At 42.6% G+C, this 14,146-nt stretch overlaps 2 protein-coding genes across 5 annotated transcripts in view; one reads left to right on the top strand and one right to left on the bottom strand.

Annotated features, from left to right (window-relative positions):
- The first annotated feature begins 39 nt into the window (after positions 1 to 39).
- Dhpr (dihydropteridine reductase) lies at positions 40 to 8,874 on the top strand. Its single transcript, XM_070531254.1, is given in 7 exon segments — positions 40 to 366; positions 785 to 974; positions 2,837 to 2,977; positions 6,401 to 6,593; positions 8,642 to 8,651; positions 8,653 to 8,683; positions 8,686 to 8,874. Coding segments are annotated over 7 exon segments (705 nt in total). The 5' UTR covers positions 40 to 279; the 3' UTR covers positions 8,739 to 8,874.
- A 103-nt stretch (positions 8,875 to 8,977) lies between these two features.
- Positions 8,978 to 14,146, bottom strand: part of LOC139054367 (protein SERAC1-like) — a 44,560-nt gene continuing 39,391 nt past the window's right edge. For all 4 annotated transcript variants that reach the window (XM_070531252.1, XM_070531253.1, XM_070531250.1 and 1 more), the window contains exon 13: positions 8,978 to 10,237. In XM_070531252.1, coding sequence (XP_070387353.1) covers positions 10,020 to 10,237 — 218 coding nt within the window. In that variant the 3' untranslated portion in view covers positions 8,978 to 10,019. The remainder of the gene's footprint in view (positions 10,238 to 14,146) is intronic.

Below are 14,146 nucleotides of genomic sequence, written 5' to 3'. Positions count from 1 at the left end.
TTTTTTGGAGCAAGATGGGTGTATCCGCCCGAAGTATGCATTTATTGTTACTGCGGGTGTAATGTAACAGTACTTTGGCCAATTTGCGGAGAGATAGCAAGGCACAGCTGGGGTCGCAACGGTCGTCGTAATCGCTATCCGCCGTGTGCCGATACGCCGGCAGGGCCGTCAGTCCAGTCCAGTCAGTCGCTCAAAGGAATCCCTTGGTCTCGGAGAGTGTGGTCACGTCCTTTCCCGTCTTGTCCTCAGAGTAATTAGCTCGACATTCCTCGAGAAACGATGGCAACGGCAGGTCGTGTAGTTGTCTACGGAGGAAAAGGAGCGCTTGGAAGCGCGATTGTCTCTTTTTTTAGGCAGAAACAGTGGGTGAGCAGCGCATGTTCAAATCCTACTATTCGCGGATTCTTTCGGCGGTTGATCTTTATCAGCGGCGACGTCTAGACATTTCAAGGTCTTGTACTCGTATCGCCTTGTGAAGGGATTGTGTTTCTGTTTTTGGCGACCTTGCAAAAATTAAAATTTCATTGGCGGTTTTAGCGCCCACTTTGTAAAAGTTTCTGCATGCACGCAACAGGTGCTTTCGAAGCATCCGGTGCGAGTAGGAAAAGTTTAATATAGTTAATTCACATGAGCCTTGTAGCGTTAATGCGGTATTTTTCAGCATGCCTTCCACATTCTGGACCCGCCTTGCTTTCATTCCTCTTTAACATGCGTGTTTTTTACGTAGTCAAATTATAATTATCGTTTTCATGTGCGGTATTTCAACTTAATGCGTTCTGTGCAGTGGGTTGCGTCCGTGGATCACTTTCCGAACGAAGAAGCTGACGCAAATGTGGTCGTCCAGTCTTGTGACGCATGGACAAGCCAGCATGAGCTGGTGCTTCAAGGAGTCGCCAAAGTGCTGCAGGATGACAAGATCGATGCTCTCATTTGCGTAGCCGGCGGGTGGGCTGGGGGAAACTCGGCTTCTGCTGGCAAGTTGCGCTGTTGAGGTTTTTCTTTTGGCATTGCCATGATCGATTTGGCTGTAGCTGTTCAACAATGCAACTTAAGAAAAAAAAAAAAAAAAAGCTTGTTGAGGCTCATATGTTTAGGAGGCTTTCGATGAGCACTAAAACGCCAATGTAGATAATTTTTGGATACATGATCAAACATGCCTTTGGCATGGACTGTAACCACGTTGGCAGACCGATAAAATGTTCCATTTGAAAAATGATTCTCAAGTAACTTTGCAATAACTGGCGCAATGGAATGTTTGCACTTTTTTTTTTCCAGTGTACACTGCATCATGTATTTACTTCGAAATGTTAAGATACTGTGGCATGGCATTTCAGCATGCTGGATTTCTGCAACATTTCGTTTTTTCGGAAGTAAACTTTGTCAAAACTTAGTTGGATCCCATAAAGGTCTGCTATTCTATACAAGATTATGGAGCAGCTATTGTCAGTTAGGAATATATGTAATGATTCTATTCCAATGCAATTCCTTGTGTTGCACATCATTAGTGGTCCAAGCGGTGTTCACCCTATGTCATCATGAGATTTGGGCAGTGGGTGGTAAGAAAGCCTGATATTGCCGAGGTGTTGGATTTTTGCCTCAAATTTGCACAAGTTTTTCAAACAAAGGATTTCCATGAAGCTATAAAGCTTTGAGCTATTTCATTACTAAGCTTTAACTCTAAGGAGTAGTTATCCTTAGGATTCGTTCTCCTAATTTTCATATGCTATGTGAATAGTTAACTTTCATGTTAATTTAATCTAAATTTAATCTAAAAGTTTAAGAGCACAACTAGACAACAGTGAAACAACACTGAGACACACAAGCTCTCATGTGTGTCAGCCTTCTTTCACCGTCCTTGTCTAGTTGTGCGCTTCAAGTTTTTGTTGTGTCTTACCAACACGCCCAATCAGCCATGTTATTTAGATTGAAAGACCTGAAACAAGCCTTTCACTTTTTGTTTAATATGCAAGTACCAGAAAAGTAAGTGCCCAGTGTGAGCAAACTGTTGTTGAGGTTCGAACAATTACAAATAAATAGTTCTCATAATATTTGCACCATTCACACGTGCAGATTGTTTGCTGACCTTTGATTTTGAAATTTTATTGTGAATATAAAGTAGTGAAGAAAATTGGCACTGTCTGTAAAGGCAGGGTGTCCTGCCACTAGCTCAGTGGCAGTGACGTAACTGCTGCTGAGCTAGAATGAGGTTCCACATTCAATTCCAGGCCACGGAGGCTGCAATCTGATGGGAGCAGAATGCAAAAACGCTGATGTATCCATCATTTGGTGCACACTAAGGAACCAAGGTTGCCAAAATTAATCTGGACCTCTCCACTACGATGTCCCTGTGTTTCTTGGGAATGTTGTACCCCCATCAGTCACTCAAAGAAGAGGGTTTGTTGGCGCATGGTTCAAGCTTGTATTGCCAATACAACTGGCAAATTTGCTTACCGCAAGGGTATTAGCATAAAAGGAGATGCCAGAAATCCACAATTCGGCAGCTGAGTGAAAGCCATACAGTTTTTAGAATGTTATCATTACCCGCCGTGGTTGCTTAATGGCTATGGTGTTGGGCTGCTAAGCACGAGGTCACGGGATCGAATCCCGGCCACGGCAGCCGCATTTCTATGGGGGTGAAATGCGAAAACACTTGTGCTTAGGTGCACGTTAAAGAACCCCAAATGGTCGAAATTTCCGGAGTACTCCACTACGGCGTGCCTCGTAATCAGAAAGTGGTTTTGGCACGTAAAACCCCATAATTTAATTTTTTTTATCTTATCATTTCTCAAATGTTCTATTTACATTGCCACTGAAGCTGCCTTTCTTTAAATTACAGATTATGTGAAGAACTGCGATTCTCTTTGGAAATCCAGTGTTTGGACGTCAGTGATAGCTTCCAGCCTTGCATCAAAGCACTTGAAAGATGGTGGTCTGCTTGCACTGACTGGAGCCAAGGCTGCTCTTGAACCCACACCTGGTTTGTAGCAACATTTTCTTTAGTTTTTGTCTCTAGATATTAATATACATGATTTCATGAGAAAGTTGTTTCTCCTTGCAAGTTCTCTGCTAATCTTCATTTAATAATGCAGTGCTACAGATCTGAATTTATCAATGAGGAAAAGGAAAAAGATGTTTAGGCACGTTCCATAAAATAATATTCCTGACACACTGCCGAACTTGTGTGGCCAACTGACACGCCAACGAACCCCTTTACTTTGCGCTGAAGGACCCCTTAAGAACAAGAGTTTCGCCAATGACACACGGTATGGCATGGTCTCCTTTATGTTTTCAGTAAGTGCCGCAGCAAAACAGAAGGAACTGCTTGTTTAAAGTGAAACTGACAAAATGGAGAATATTGTGCACCTGGTCAATGCAAAACAAAAGAAAGCGTCAAGGAAACTGGATGGCTAAAAAAACAGGCAGACGAAGCTGCCCAAGGCCAGTATGGTGATGCAACGATTGCGACAACTGCAATGGGGCCAGTTGCACATGTTTGAAAGTATGGGTGCAATAAAAGTTCACTGCGAGACTTATTGGAAACCGTGAATGCCTTTCCAGGCAGATGTCTCTTAGTTCAAAGGACTTTAGAGTGCCTGTGTGTCATGGGTATAAATTAATACAGTATTGTCGAAAATATTTTTGTAACATTGAAGTACAAGAAATAAGGGGAAAAAATGTAAGGTGAATCTAACACTGTATTACTTTGTAAATAATGCAAACAAGATGCAACTGGGCAGCTTTATCACGCTTCACATTAGTGTTTAATTCGTCAGCTGCCACCAGCTTTAATTTGCATAAGGTATAGTGAGGTAAGGTTTCTCTGTGGCTATAATGTATTTTGCTGTGTTGATGTTGTGTCGACTTGCTGCATTCCTATTTTGATTGTACAATCTTTTTCGTATTTATATGAAAAGCTTAATACAGAATTTACTGCTTGGCATAGAGCGAAAATTCCATTTTATGAAATTCTGAAAAATAATTCTCGTAGGTCTCACATTTGTGTACTGCATTAATTTTAGCCAATTCGATAACTCTTGGAAACCTCTAATGATAGTTTGAAGGTAGTCAACATTCTCATTAAAAATTTTTTTAATCTGCTTCGTAATGTACTTCTTGCCTAGACTGTAAACTTGGGAAAAATGAAACATTCATAAAAGGTGAGGAATAACAAAGTACAGTTAAACCTCTATATAATGAAGCCGGTAAAATGGGCAATTTGCTTCTTTATATCCAATTTTCTCAATAACGTCGCCCGCACTGGGATGATGCTATCAGGAAAAGCATCGGCAGCTGGGAGCGAATGCTTAGTCTACCTCTCACTCCAACGGGCCACCGAAACTTGAGATTCATCATCATCAGCAGCCTATTTTATGTCCACTGCAGGACGAAGGCCTCTCCCTGCAATCTTCAATTACCCCTGTCCTGCGCCAATCGATTCCAACTAGTACCTGCTAATTTCCTAATTTCATCGCTCCACCTAGTCTTCTACCGTCCTCGACTGCACTTCCCTTCTCTTGGTACCCATTCTGTAACCCTAATAGTTCAAACGGTTATCTAACCTGTGTATTACGTGACCTGCCCAGCTCCATTTTTTTTTTCTCTTAATGTCAATTAGAATATCAGCTATATCAGTTTACTCTCTGATCCAAACCGCTCTCTTTCTGTCTCTTAATGTTATGCAACCTACAATACTAAACGGGTGGTAAGACAGCTTACATGGTGCCATGCCATTTCGGCATACCCACTCTTTGCATACGTGGCAGAATAGCTCTGAAGTAGGGTGTGCGGCTGCTATGCGCTCAGCTGCGTTTAAAGCCACGTGCAGCCACGGCCCAAACGCACGCCAACTTGGACTTTGCACAGAACATGATGTGGCTCGACTTCGGCAGTCACTCACATTGCACAAGGCGTGATTTGAGAGGTGCGTTTGCAAACAGCTGCTTGTAATTCACTCATTTGACCATCCGCATTTGGGGAAGTCTCCATTTATTGTCTCGGCATTCCTTTGCAGCTGAAGTGAAATTTCGTTACATTGAAAATGGCATACACAAACATACTGTTATGTTAAGGTCATAAATACATCGTGTTCTATGGAAAAGAGGTTATAAAAAAGTTAAATACTTTGTTATACCGAGAATTTCGTTATATTGAGGTTTAACTGCATCATTTTTGTACAAGGCCAAAAAAAAAACTTTCTTGCTCATGCAGTTGGGTACTAATTACAAATTTTCAATATGAAATTTCCCCCTAAATATGATATTAATGTTTTCCTTACTAGTCCAGAAGTCAATTTGATCAACATCTTTACGACACGTGAAACATTGCTGCCAAAAATTTTCCATGAGCAACATGATGCCTCATGTTGAACTTTTTGTCAGATTTGGAAATTTTTTTCCACGATAGGGAGCCTTGAAAAATAATTTTGACAGGTATAATCAAAGCTAGGCTCCAGTGCTCCTAGCACTTCCTAAATCAAACAATGCGAAATTTGCTGTTTGGTCGGCTCGGCTATGTAATTTTTTAAATGACAGCAGAAGTGTTGACAAAGGAGCTTCTGGTCGGGTTCTCATTTTCCACTTCAGCATCCAAGCTCCTGAACGTTGCCTCAAACATGGGTGCATGCTCAGAAGTGCACATTGTTTTGATTGTGTTCCACTAATATCGAGTGCAACCTAATTTTATTGCCACATTGGGTAGTGATTATTCATCAACGTTTCAATGGCTTATATACAACTTATTAGATATGTTGCTCCTCATGTGGCGTTTTCATTCGCACAAGAGCACGCAGACCAACCTTCTGCAGAAGCTCAGCTAGCAGTCTTACTTTTAGCCACCTGTGCCACCCTTACTATTTAATTACTGTACAATGCTAGACTGATCAAGAAATTTTCCGTTTACATTTGTGTTGTATGGCCTTCTATATTGTATATTATTTGTGATGTGCATTAATTATACTATACTGCATATATGATTAAATTATTAGGATTTTAATTCCCTTCCTATGCAATGCCTTGAATGGGGCCTTTACGATAAATAAATGAAATACTTGACAAAACACATGAAGGCTGCAACATAAATTAAAGCTGCACGACTTAGCCAGCTTTCTTAGAGAGATAGCTTATACAATTACTTTATTGGCGTGTATGAATCTGGTGCTAGGCTGCCAAGCGTGGGGTTGCAAGTTCACTCCCCAGTCAGGCAGCTGCATTGAAATGGGGACAGTCAGCGAAAATGCTTCTGTGCTCATATTTAGTGCACAGTAAAAGAATCTCAGGCTTACCAGCTGAATCCAGCACTCTCCACTAAAGCACCTGTCATACTACACAGGTGTAGCTTTCTGCTGTAAAGGCTGATCAATTATCAAAAGGCTTGAATGAGCTTCTGACCTTTCCTTTCCCAGGCATGATTGGTTATGGCATGGCAAAGGCAGCTGTGCACCACCTTGTGCAGAGCCTTGCCGGTGACAAGAGTGGCCTGCCACAAGGGGCAACTGTAGTGGCTATACTCCCCGTGACCCTGGACACTCCAATGAACCGAAAGTTCATGCCCAAGGCCGACTTCTCCTCTTGGACTCCCCTGAGCTTTGTGGCTGAGTAAGTGCCTGAACATAATAGCTTCTGAACAAGCTAATAAACTTGCAATAACAAATTAATAAAATGCTCAAACGTTTCACAACCTTTTTAAGAAAGGTCAGTGGCATGTTGCTAAACTACCATACTTGCACAAACATGCTGCGAGCGGGCAGCTTTTGATACCTTAGGGGGAAATTATGTATTTTAATTTCGTAATGTGAACTAATTACTCATAATGCAGCTGCAACAGTGGGCATAGCATAGCGTGATAGGCGACGCATCCATGTGGAACAACCTCTGCATGTGTGCCGGGGCATACATGGGTGCTCAAGGCTAATATCATTTGTGCAGTGGTTCTGGGCCATGGATATGTTGGGGACCCCTTGTGGACTGATGGAAGTGATGAGTTGGGGGGTTCAAAGGTTTTTCTTTTCAATGAACAAAACTGGCAGTGAACATTGTAACGCATTTTATTTTTTTATTATCTTGTGTGGATTGCTGCTGCAGTTCTGGGAGCAGGTTATGGGAGCACCTTACGTTAACAGGAACTTGCCCTCTGAAACAAGTTCTACAGAAATCATCGCGGTGGCTGGTTCACAAGACATTTAAGAATTGTGCACTTCTCGTGAGATAATTCAAGCAAATCTTTCCCAAGGAACCCATCTTTTGTAACTGTGTTGTTCAGGTGGGTTTCAACTTTCCAGTCAAACAATAAGTGAACTCATACCCGCCGTGGTTGCTTAGTGGCTATGGTATTGGGCTGCTAAGTACGAGGTTGCGGAATTGAACCACGGCCACGGTGGGCACGTTTCGATGGGGCGAAATGTAAAAACACCCGTGTACTTAGATTTAGGTGCACATTAAAGAAGCCTAGGTGGTCAACATTTTTGGAGTCTCCTTCTACGGCATGCCTAATAATCAGATCGTGGTTTTGGAACATAAAATACCTCAATCTAATTTAAATATTTAATAAATGAACTCGTACATAGTCTTCCAAATTGCTTTAGGGTTCCTTTACATAAAGTATGTATTCTCATGGTAGCGTCTAAGGCAGTGAAAAAATTCCATTAGTCTGAAATTCATCCTCTTTAATGGGCAACATAACATTTTTGCTATGCCGAGTTCGATGCCTCAAATTTAGGCTGAGGAAACTTAATGTGGTACTTGTGAATAGTTCGGTAAACCGATTACTAATTTTTTTACTCAACATCTTTTTCATTTTTCATTGAAGTATATGCATGGTTAGAAATACAGGTGAACAAGTTTTTCCTTGATGTGGAACTGTGTATTGGCTGGTTACGTTTAGGTTTGACTGCATCACTAAATCTGCTTTTGCCCTTGCACCAATTTGCTGACAAAAGGTGCAACCAGTGTGTAGCCCCCGAAAGTTGCTTTCTGTTGCTAATACAAGTGCAATTGTTTGCCAATGCATTTAAAAGGACCCTTTCACATTTTGGTTATAGTACACAGCAAGTTGTAGGGCGCTGTTTAGGGAGCATATTACAGCAATAATTTTTCAAATTGGCACATTATGAGGAGATAGGTGAAATTGATATGTTGTTGCTATACTGCCAGGAGGCAAGGTTGACTGCAAGTGTATTCACACTCTCCTTCTGCTTCAACTAGCATCCGTAAGCAAAATTTCTACCCTGTGTTCTGGATCCTAGGGACCATGTCATGTTTGTCACGAGCCCAGCCTCTTTTTGCTGCATGGTGCGTTCCCAGGAATGTAATTCCACCATTTAGACAATTTATTGACATCATGTGCTATATCTTAAAGGCATTTCTACATGTGGCCGACGCTCTCTCTAGCGGGGTGGGGCTCCCTCGAAAGGAAGAGTGCATATACTTCTGTTTTAAATTTTATCTGTGTTCATGCCATGGAACTATTTGATACTTGCAGACACGATTTTCACTCGTGGTGTACATGCCCCACTTGTCTTTTTGCTATGCCCAAACCTGGTGAGGGGCCTTTTAAACCCTCTTATGGAAGTACAGTAGCTCTGGATATATTTTTGAGCTGATGCATTGCAGTTTTTTTTTAACAGTAGAAACGTTTTTTTACCCAGGTTGTTCTTCAAATGGACTACTGGTCAGGAGAGACCAGTCAGCGGAAGCCTCATGAAGTTGGTAACTGAAGGGGGTAAAACCAACGTTTCTGCCTAATCCAGCCATTTGTTCCTATGGCCCAATAATGGCACCCGATATTAATGAAATCTCAGCTGAAGCAAGATGTTCTTTGTGCATATCAATAATGTGAACCATGTGCAAAAAATAAATGTTGAATGTTTTTTTTCTTGCATTGGCTAGTCTGAGACTACCACGCAAAAAATTAGAATCGAACCTGCATGCCGTAACCATATCAAACAAATAGTCCCGCTTAAATATTAACCACCACCCACTGATTCTACATTGCAAAACACGAGACATTTTTATTCACAAAATTCGATTCTCCACTCAAGAAATTTGCGACTACATTTGTAAGTGATGCTCTAGGTTTCTCTCCACTATGAACAGATCCACATTGTTACTAAACTAATTGGAATGAAAGATGAATTGTAAGGTCAGTACAAGTGGCACATCTACAAAGCACCACTGCTTCACTTAGCCATACGTTACACTGTTTCGAAGAAGAAAAAAATGCGGGCACATTAAAAATAGCAGTTTTCAAAAATGAAGTTGAATGCATGAAGCTCTACCACACTGCATGCGATAAAGTTGCTAGTACTACTTGCATATAGCCATGGAAGTGAACATGGACTAATAAATATTGTAAAGCTTATGTCTCAAAACAAATTGCCCACACTGCTATACTTGGCACACTACATGGACCAAGTTTCGAACTCTTAAATGCCGCAGACAACTTAAGAAGACTTTGACGTAATAGTTATACGGAAACTTGCAAGGTGAAGTAATTAAAGGGAAAATGAGACATCCACCCAAACGTAGCAGAGTGCTACAAAGGAAATGTTTCCTTTGTAGCACTTGGCTACGTTTGGGTGGATGTCTCATTTTCCCATTATTAATGATAACAAGACGTCAGTCCTCACGCAGCTTGTTCATCTCTCAAACTAGGATTAACACTGCACTACAGATAAAACTGCTTGAAATGTATGCTACAGTTTGCTGTCCCAGTAAATGGGGAAAGGGTGATGAAGCTCACATTAATGAGAAGTGGAGGAAGACTGCGTTTTAAATTCATATATGCTGTACACGTTCAAGAGTAATCTCCCTTAATCACAACAAGATTCCCTGCAGAAATCCTAAAACTATCCTAGCAAGGGGCACCAATCAGCGTCTTAGACCTGGAACATTCAAGTCCCAAATACAGTTCCAGCTGGCACAGTCGAGCCAGGTTTAGGTTTTGTGCACATGCAAGAGTAATCTCTTTTCCAATTAAAACAAAACACTCTGTGGCATTCCTCACAAGAGGCACCATTCAGTGTCTTAAAATTGGAACACGCCTGTCTCAAAATACAGTTCCAGCTGACGCAGTCGAGTTAGGGTTGGGTTGTGTGCAGCCCAGTAGGCATCCTGGCTGATGGAGGAAAATGCATGGTCTAAGAAATCCAACAGCAGCTGGTAGCTAAACGATGACCATCGATGTGGCTTGCAGATATCCAAGTGACTAGTGTCCACAACAAAAAAGTCTCCAAATCCAGGGTCTGAAATGAAAGCAATGCAAAAAAAAGTCCTTACCAGTTGAATGAAACACAATTTGTGCGCCTAAGCTAAGTGCTGTTATGTGTTTCTCTCCTAGAAAAACGAAATTTGTGCTAACTGGAGAACACCCGTCCAATTTTACTTTGCACAACGGTGTAATACCAGCCGTCCCTTGATAGATCTGAAGTCATATAGCTAGTATGAAGAATACATCACAGCATGTGCTGCCTCACTTGTTAAGATTAGTGATCGATTAAACTAGTTAACCAGAGCAAAGTTGGCAACTTGCCACACTAATGCTTTTGGAATTGCCTGCATAAACTACTTAATTTTATTTTTTAAAGGAGTACTGACACAAAATATTGAAGTAGCAATAACGCATGAAATTGACTTACGTGGCACGCACACACATTGTCTGCAAAATATCAATGGTGAATGTAGCTTAGAACATATTTCAAATCAATTTTAAAGTATGTGCCTGCAGCCAACCGCAAAACGCAGCACCACACGACGTCAAGGAAGCATTGTAAACAACAGAGAAAACACTATGTCACAAATTTTCGTTGGCTGCCATGCTGATTGCATGTGCTCTTCTCAGTTGTTGTTTGTAGTGGGACACACTCGGTGTTGCTGCAACTGCAGAATGAAGCAGCAGTTTTTGTCGTTCAACGCTGATCTGTCGTGTCTTACCATTGATTATGGCCGATGTGAGGGTCTTGAGGTTCGTCCTCACTGTCACCGACTGCAATATCCGAGTCGCTGCTTTTTAGTGGGTCGAATCAAAAGTGATTGGCCACGTCTAATACGGCGACGACCCCCGCCTGCAGGAAATCGTCACCGCTGGATGACGAAAACGAGGACGACAATGGTGACAAGGACATTGCAAAGCACGTCCAGGCGTAGCCGATGAACTAGCAACACGAAGCTCGCGTACCAGTGTGCCTGACAGAGCATACGTCGAAGATTTTTGCGATCAAATGCCCAGCTGTGTTTACATTTCTTCTTTGGCCCATCTCGTTGCCCTCTGAAACTGAAACTTGGACTGATCGCTACAAACAAGACTCCAAATAATTACCTGTTGTGCTCTGAAGTAAATGAGGTTTCATGCCGTGATTACAGAGTCATTAACTACTTGTTAAAGCAGAAAAAGACAGATCAAAATTTTTTGTGTCAGTACTCCTTTTAACACGTCTTCGTGCAAAGTGACCCACCAATGTGCCATTCGGTATATCCCCCAGGTGTGCCGTGACTCACCGGTGGGACATGCGGCTATGCCTTTTTCTTTAGCCCCAAAAAGATGGCGCTGCCACCTTTGCGGCTGCTGTTTGGTGCACTTATTTGAAAGATGCGAAGTTATTTTCCGTCTTTTCAGCACAAACCTATGTTGAACTACAAAGTGCTTGCCACCAGAAAAGACAAGAAGTCAGTTCCTAACCCGTCGTGGTTGCTCAGTGGCTATGATGTTAGGCTGCTGAGTACGAGGTCGCGGGATCGAATCCCCGCCACGGCGGCCACATTTTGATGGGGGCGAAATGCGAAAACACCCGTGTACTTAGATTTAGGTGCACGTTAAAGAACCTCAGGAAGTCGAAATTTCCGGAGTCCTCCACTACGACGTGCCTCATAATCAGAAAGTGGTTTTGGCACGTAAAACTCCATAATTTATTTAAGTCAGTTCCTGAGTTGGAAATATTTGTTAGCTAGAGAAAAGTTAACATTTAGTAGGAAAATTAACCATGTTTTGAAGCTTAAATCCTACTCGTGTTACAGTTGAAGCTAGCTACTTCTCAGCTTACTTGTGCTTAGGAACACATGAATGGCTTGCCAGGGCATGCTCCGCAGAAAGTGGTCACTTTTCTCACTCTCACCTTAGCGCTGTTTGGGCTGTTGCTGGTACTGATGGCCGCATAGCAGCCAGTGCAGCGCCATGGAGTGTTGCATGCTGGCCCGTCAGCTTTTCGAGCATGTAGACACGCTTTCTCCCGAGGGTTTTTTCGATGATGTCTTGATGGGGGCCGAACAGTGAATGAGCCATTTTTTTCTCGAAATTTTATAATTGGTGTACAGTTTCCTTCAAGCATGGCACGAATGTTCCACGCATTACGATGGCACTTTCAACAAGCAAATCAACTGTTACCTTTTCTAAGGCAGCTGTAGTATGACACCATTTGGTCGCGATAGTCCCTGCTTTCTTTTTCCGAGTTGTGATCAAGAATGGCGCGAGGTTTCGTGATCGTTGTGCCATCCCTTGTTTTCTTCCCGCTGTTCACCAATGTTACTTCATGTTTGGCGACAGATGTGAGTACCAGAACGGGCCTCTTGTCCATCCACTTCAGTACCTTCACTCCATCCTTGGACTGAAGTCCGGTCACACTGCCTTTCACTACCTTCGTTTCAGTGACATCTTTTGGCAGTCCTTTTCTCGTTGAGCGAACTGTACCGCAAATGAAAGTGTCTTCCTTTAGAAGGCAAAGAGTGAGCGGCAAACTCGTGCAGAAGTTGTCTACATACAGCATGTGCCCGACTCTCCTGTAATTTTTCATGAGTTTAAAACGTACACGTTCGGCTGGTCCAACGCCAACTTGATCAGACTTTCCGGCATATACATTGACTTTTAGCATGCAATAATCCTCTTTTGTACATGTCTTGAAGAGCTTGACTCCGTACTTATGGGCTTTTCCTGGAATGTACTGTCTGAACACAAGTCGGCAATGCCATGGCACCATTGTTTCATCGATCACGACCTCCTTTCCTGGCTCAAGCACAGCGGCAAAATTTTGGTTCAGTTTCTTTACCAGAGACACGACCCTGCAATTCTGCAAGCAGTTCATTGTCCACAAAATGCCAGAACCACAAAAGCAAGAAAACGCGGTCACAGCTCGTATTTTGATGAATGATTTTAATGCCATACAGGTCTCCTTTTGCCGAGTAGTGACTTTGAGTAGGAAGACGGAAGAGACCAATACAAATCAGTATTCCAACAAATATATTGATTTCTTGGACATTGGTTTCCGTTCAATTCTTCAACCGTGATTTAGATCTGGGAGTAGCTGACTCCAACACTTGTTGTGCAAACTTGTTTGTTTCATCGACAATCATTTGTCAGGTATCATCCGTAATAAGCATTGCGTATAAAGTTGGGGCATCATGGCTAGATGGCAACTGAATGATAGTGGGTGGCCTAGAGTGTGGTGTCGCACTAGGTGAAATGGTCATTGCCAGCCAGTGTCCATTTCTTTAGAGATGGTCTGAGAGAAATGAGAGTATCATCGCCCGAATCGTCCGCCTCAGGATCGTCGGGCAGGCCTGACTCGCCGTTCAACAGGCTGGCTGAGGTCTGCGATTGTTCATCAACACTATCTTTGTCACTGACTTCACTGTCTGTCCACTGCTGAACATCCGACACTGAAGCACTTCACTCATCAGCCGATGATCGAGACGTTGCTGGTGCATTGTTCCCGCAAAAACCAAGTTTGTTTGGTTCCTCTGCATTGTGGTTTCTTTTGCGTCTGTAAAAGGCATGAGTTGCGCGCAACGCAACTGAGATATGTGCCGTTGATCCACTCTTCGAAACAAGCGCGCCACCCCATGTCCAGTGCAATAAAAAAGATATATTAGTTGCAATTTCGAACCTCAGATGACAGCACAAGATGGAGAGTTCTCGCACGTGGGTCACCGGTGGGTCGCACCACACACACCATAAAACGTTTTCATGGAGTGTGTCGTGGGTCACTGGTGGGTCATAGCATACAACATTAGACAAGTATTCGTCTGGCTATTTATAACCTCATGCAACAAAACTCGTACCTCTGAATTCAAGTGTCATAATGTTACCACAGCAGCAAGCAGATGAATGCCCATAACTTCACTGCCGCGTAGGAGGAGCACTGGCTGTGATCCGCCGGTGACCC

The sequence above is a fragment of the Dermacentor albipictus genome, chromosome 1 (genome assembly GCF_038994185.2).
Source record: "Dermacentor albipictus isolate Rhodes 1998 colony chromosome 1, USDA_Dalb.pri_finalv2, whole genome shotgun sequence".
Classification (NCBI taxonomy): Eukaryota; Metazoa; Arthropoda; class Arachnida; order Ixodida; family Ixodidae; genus Dermacentor; species Dermacentor albipictus.
The sequence above is the reverse complement of the archived record's forward strand: the minus strand, read 5'-3'. Positions and strand labels throughout refer to the sequence as shown.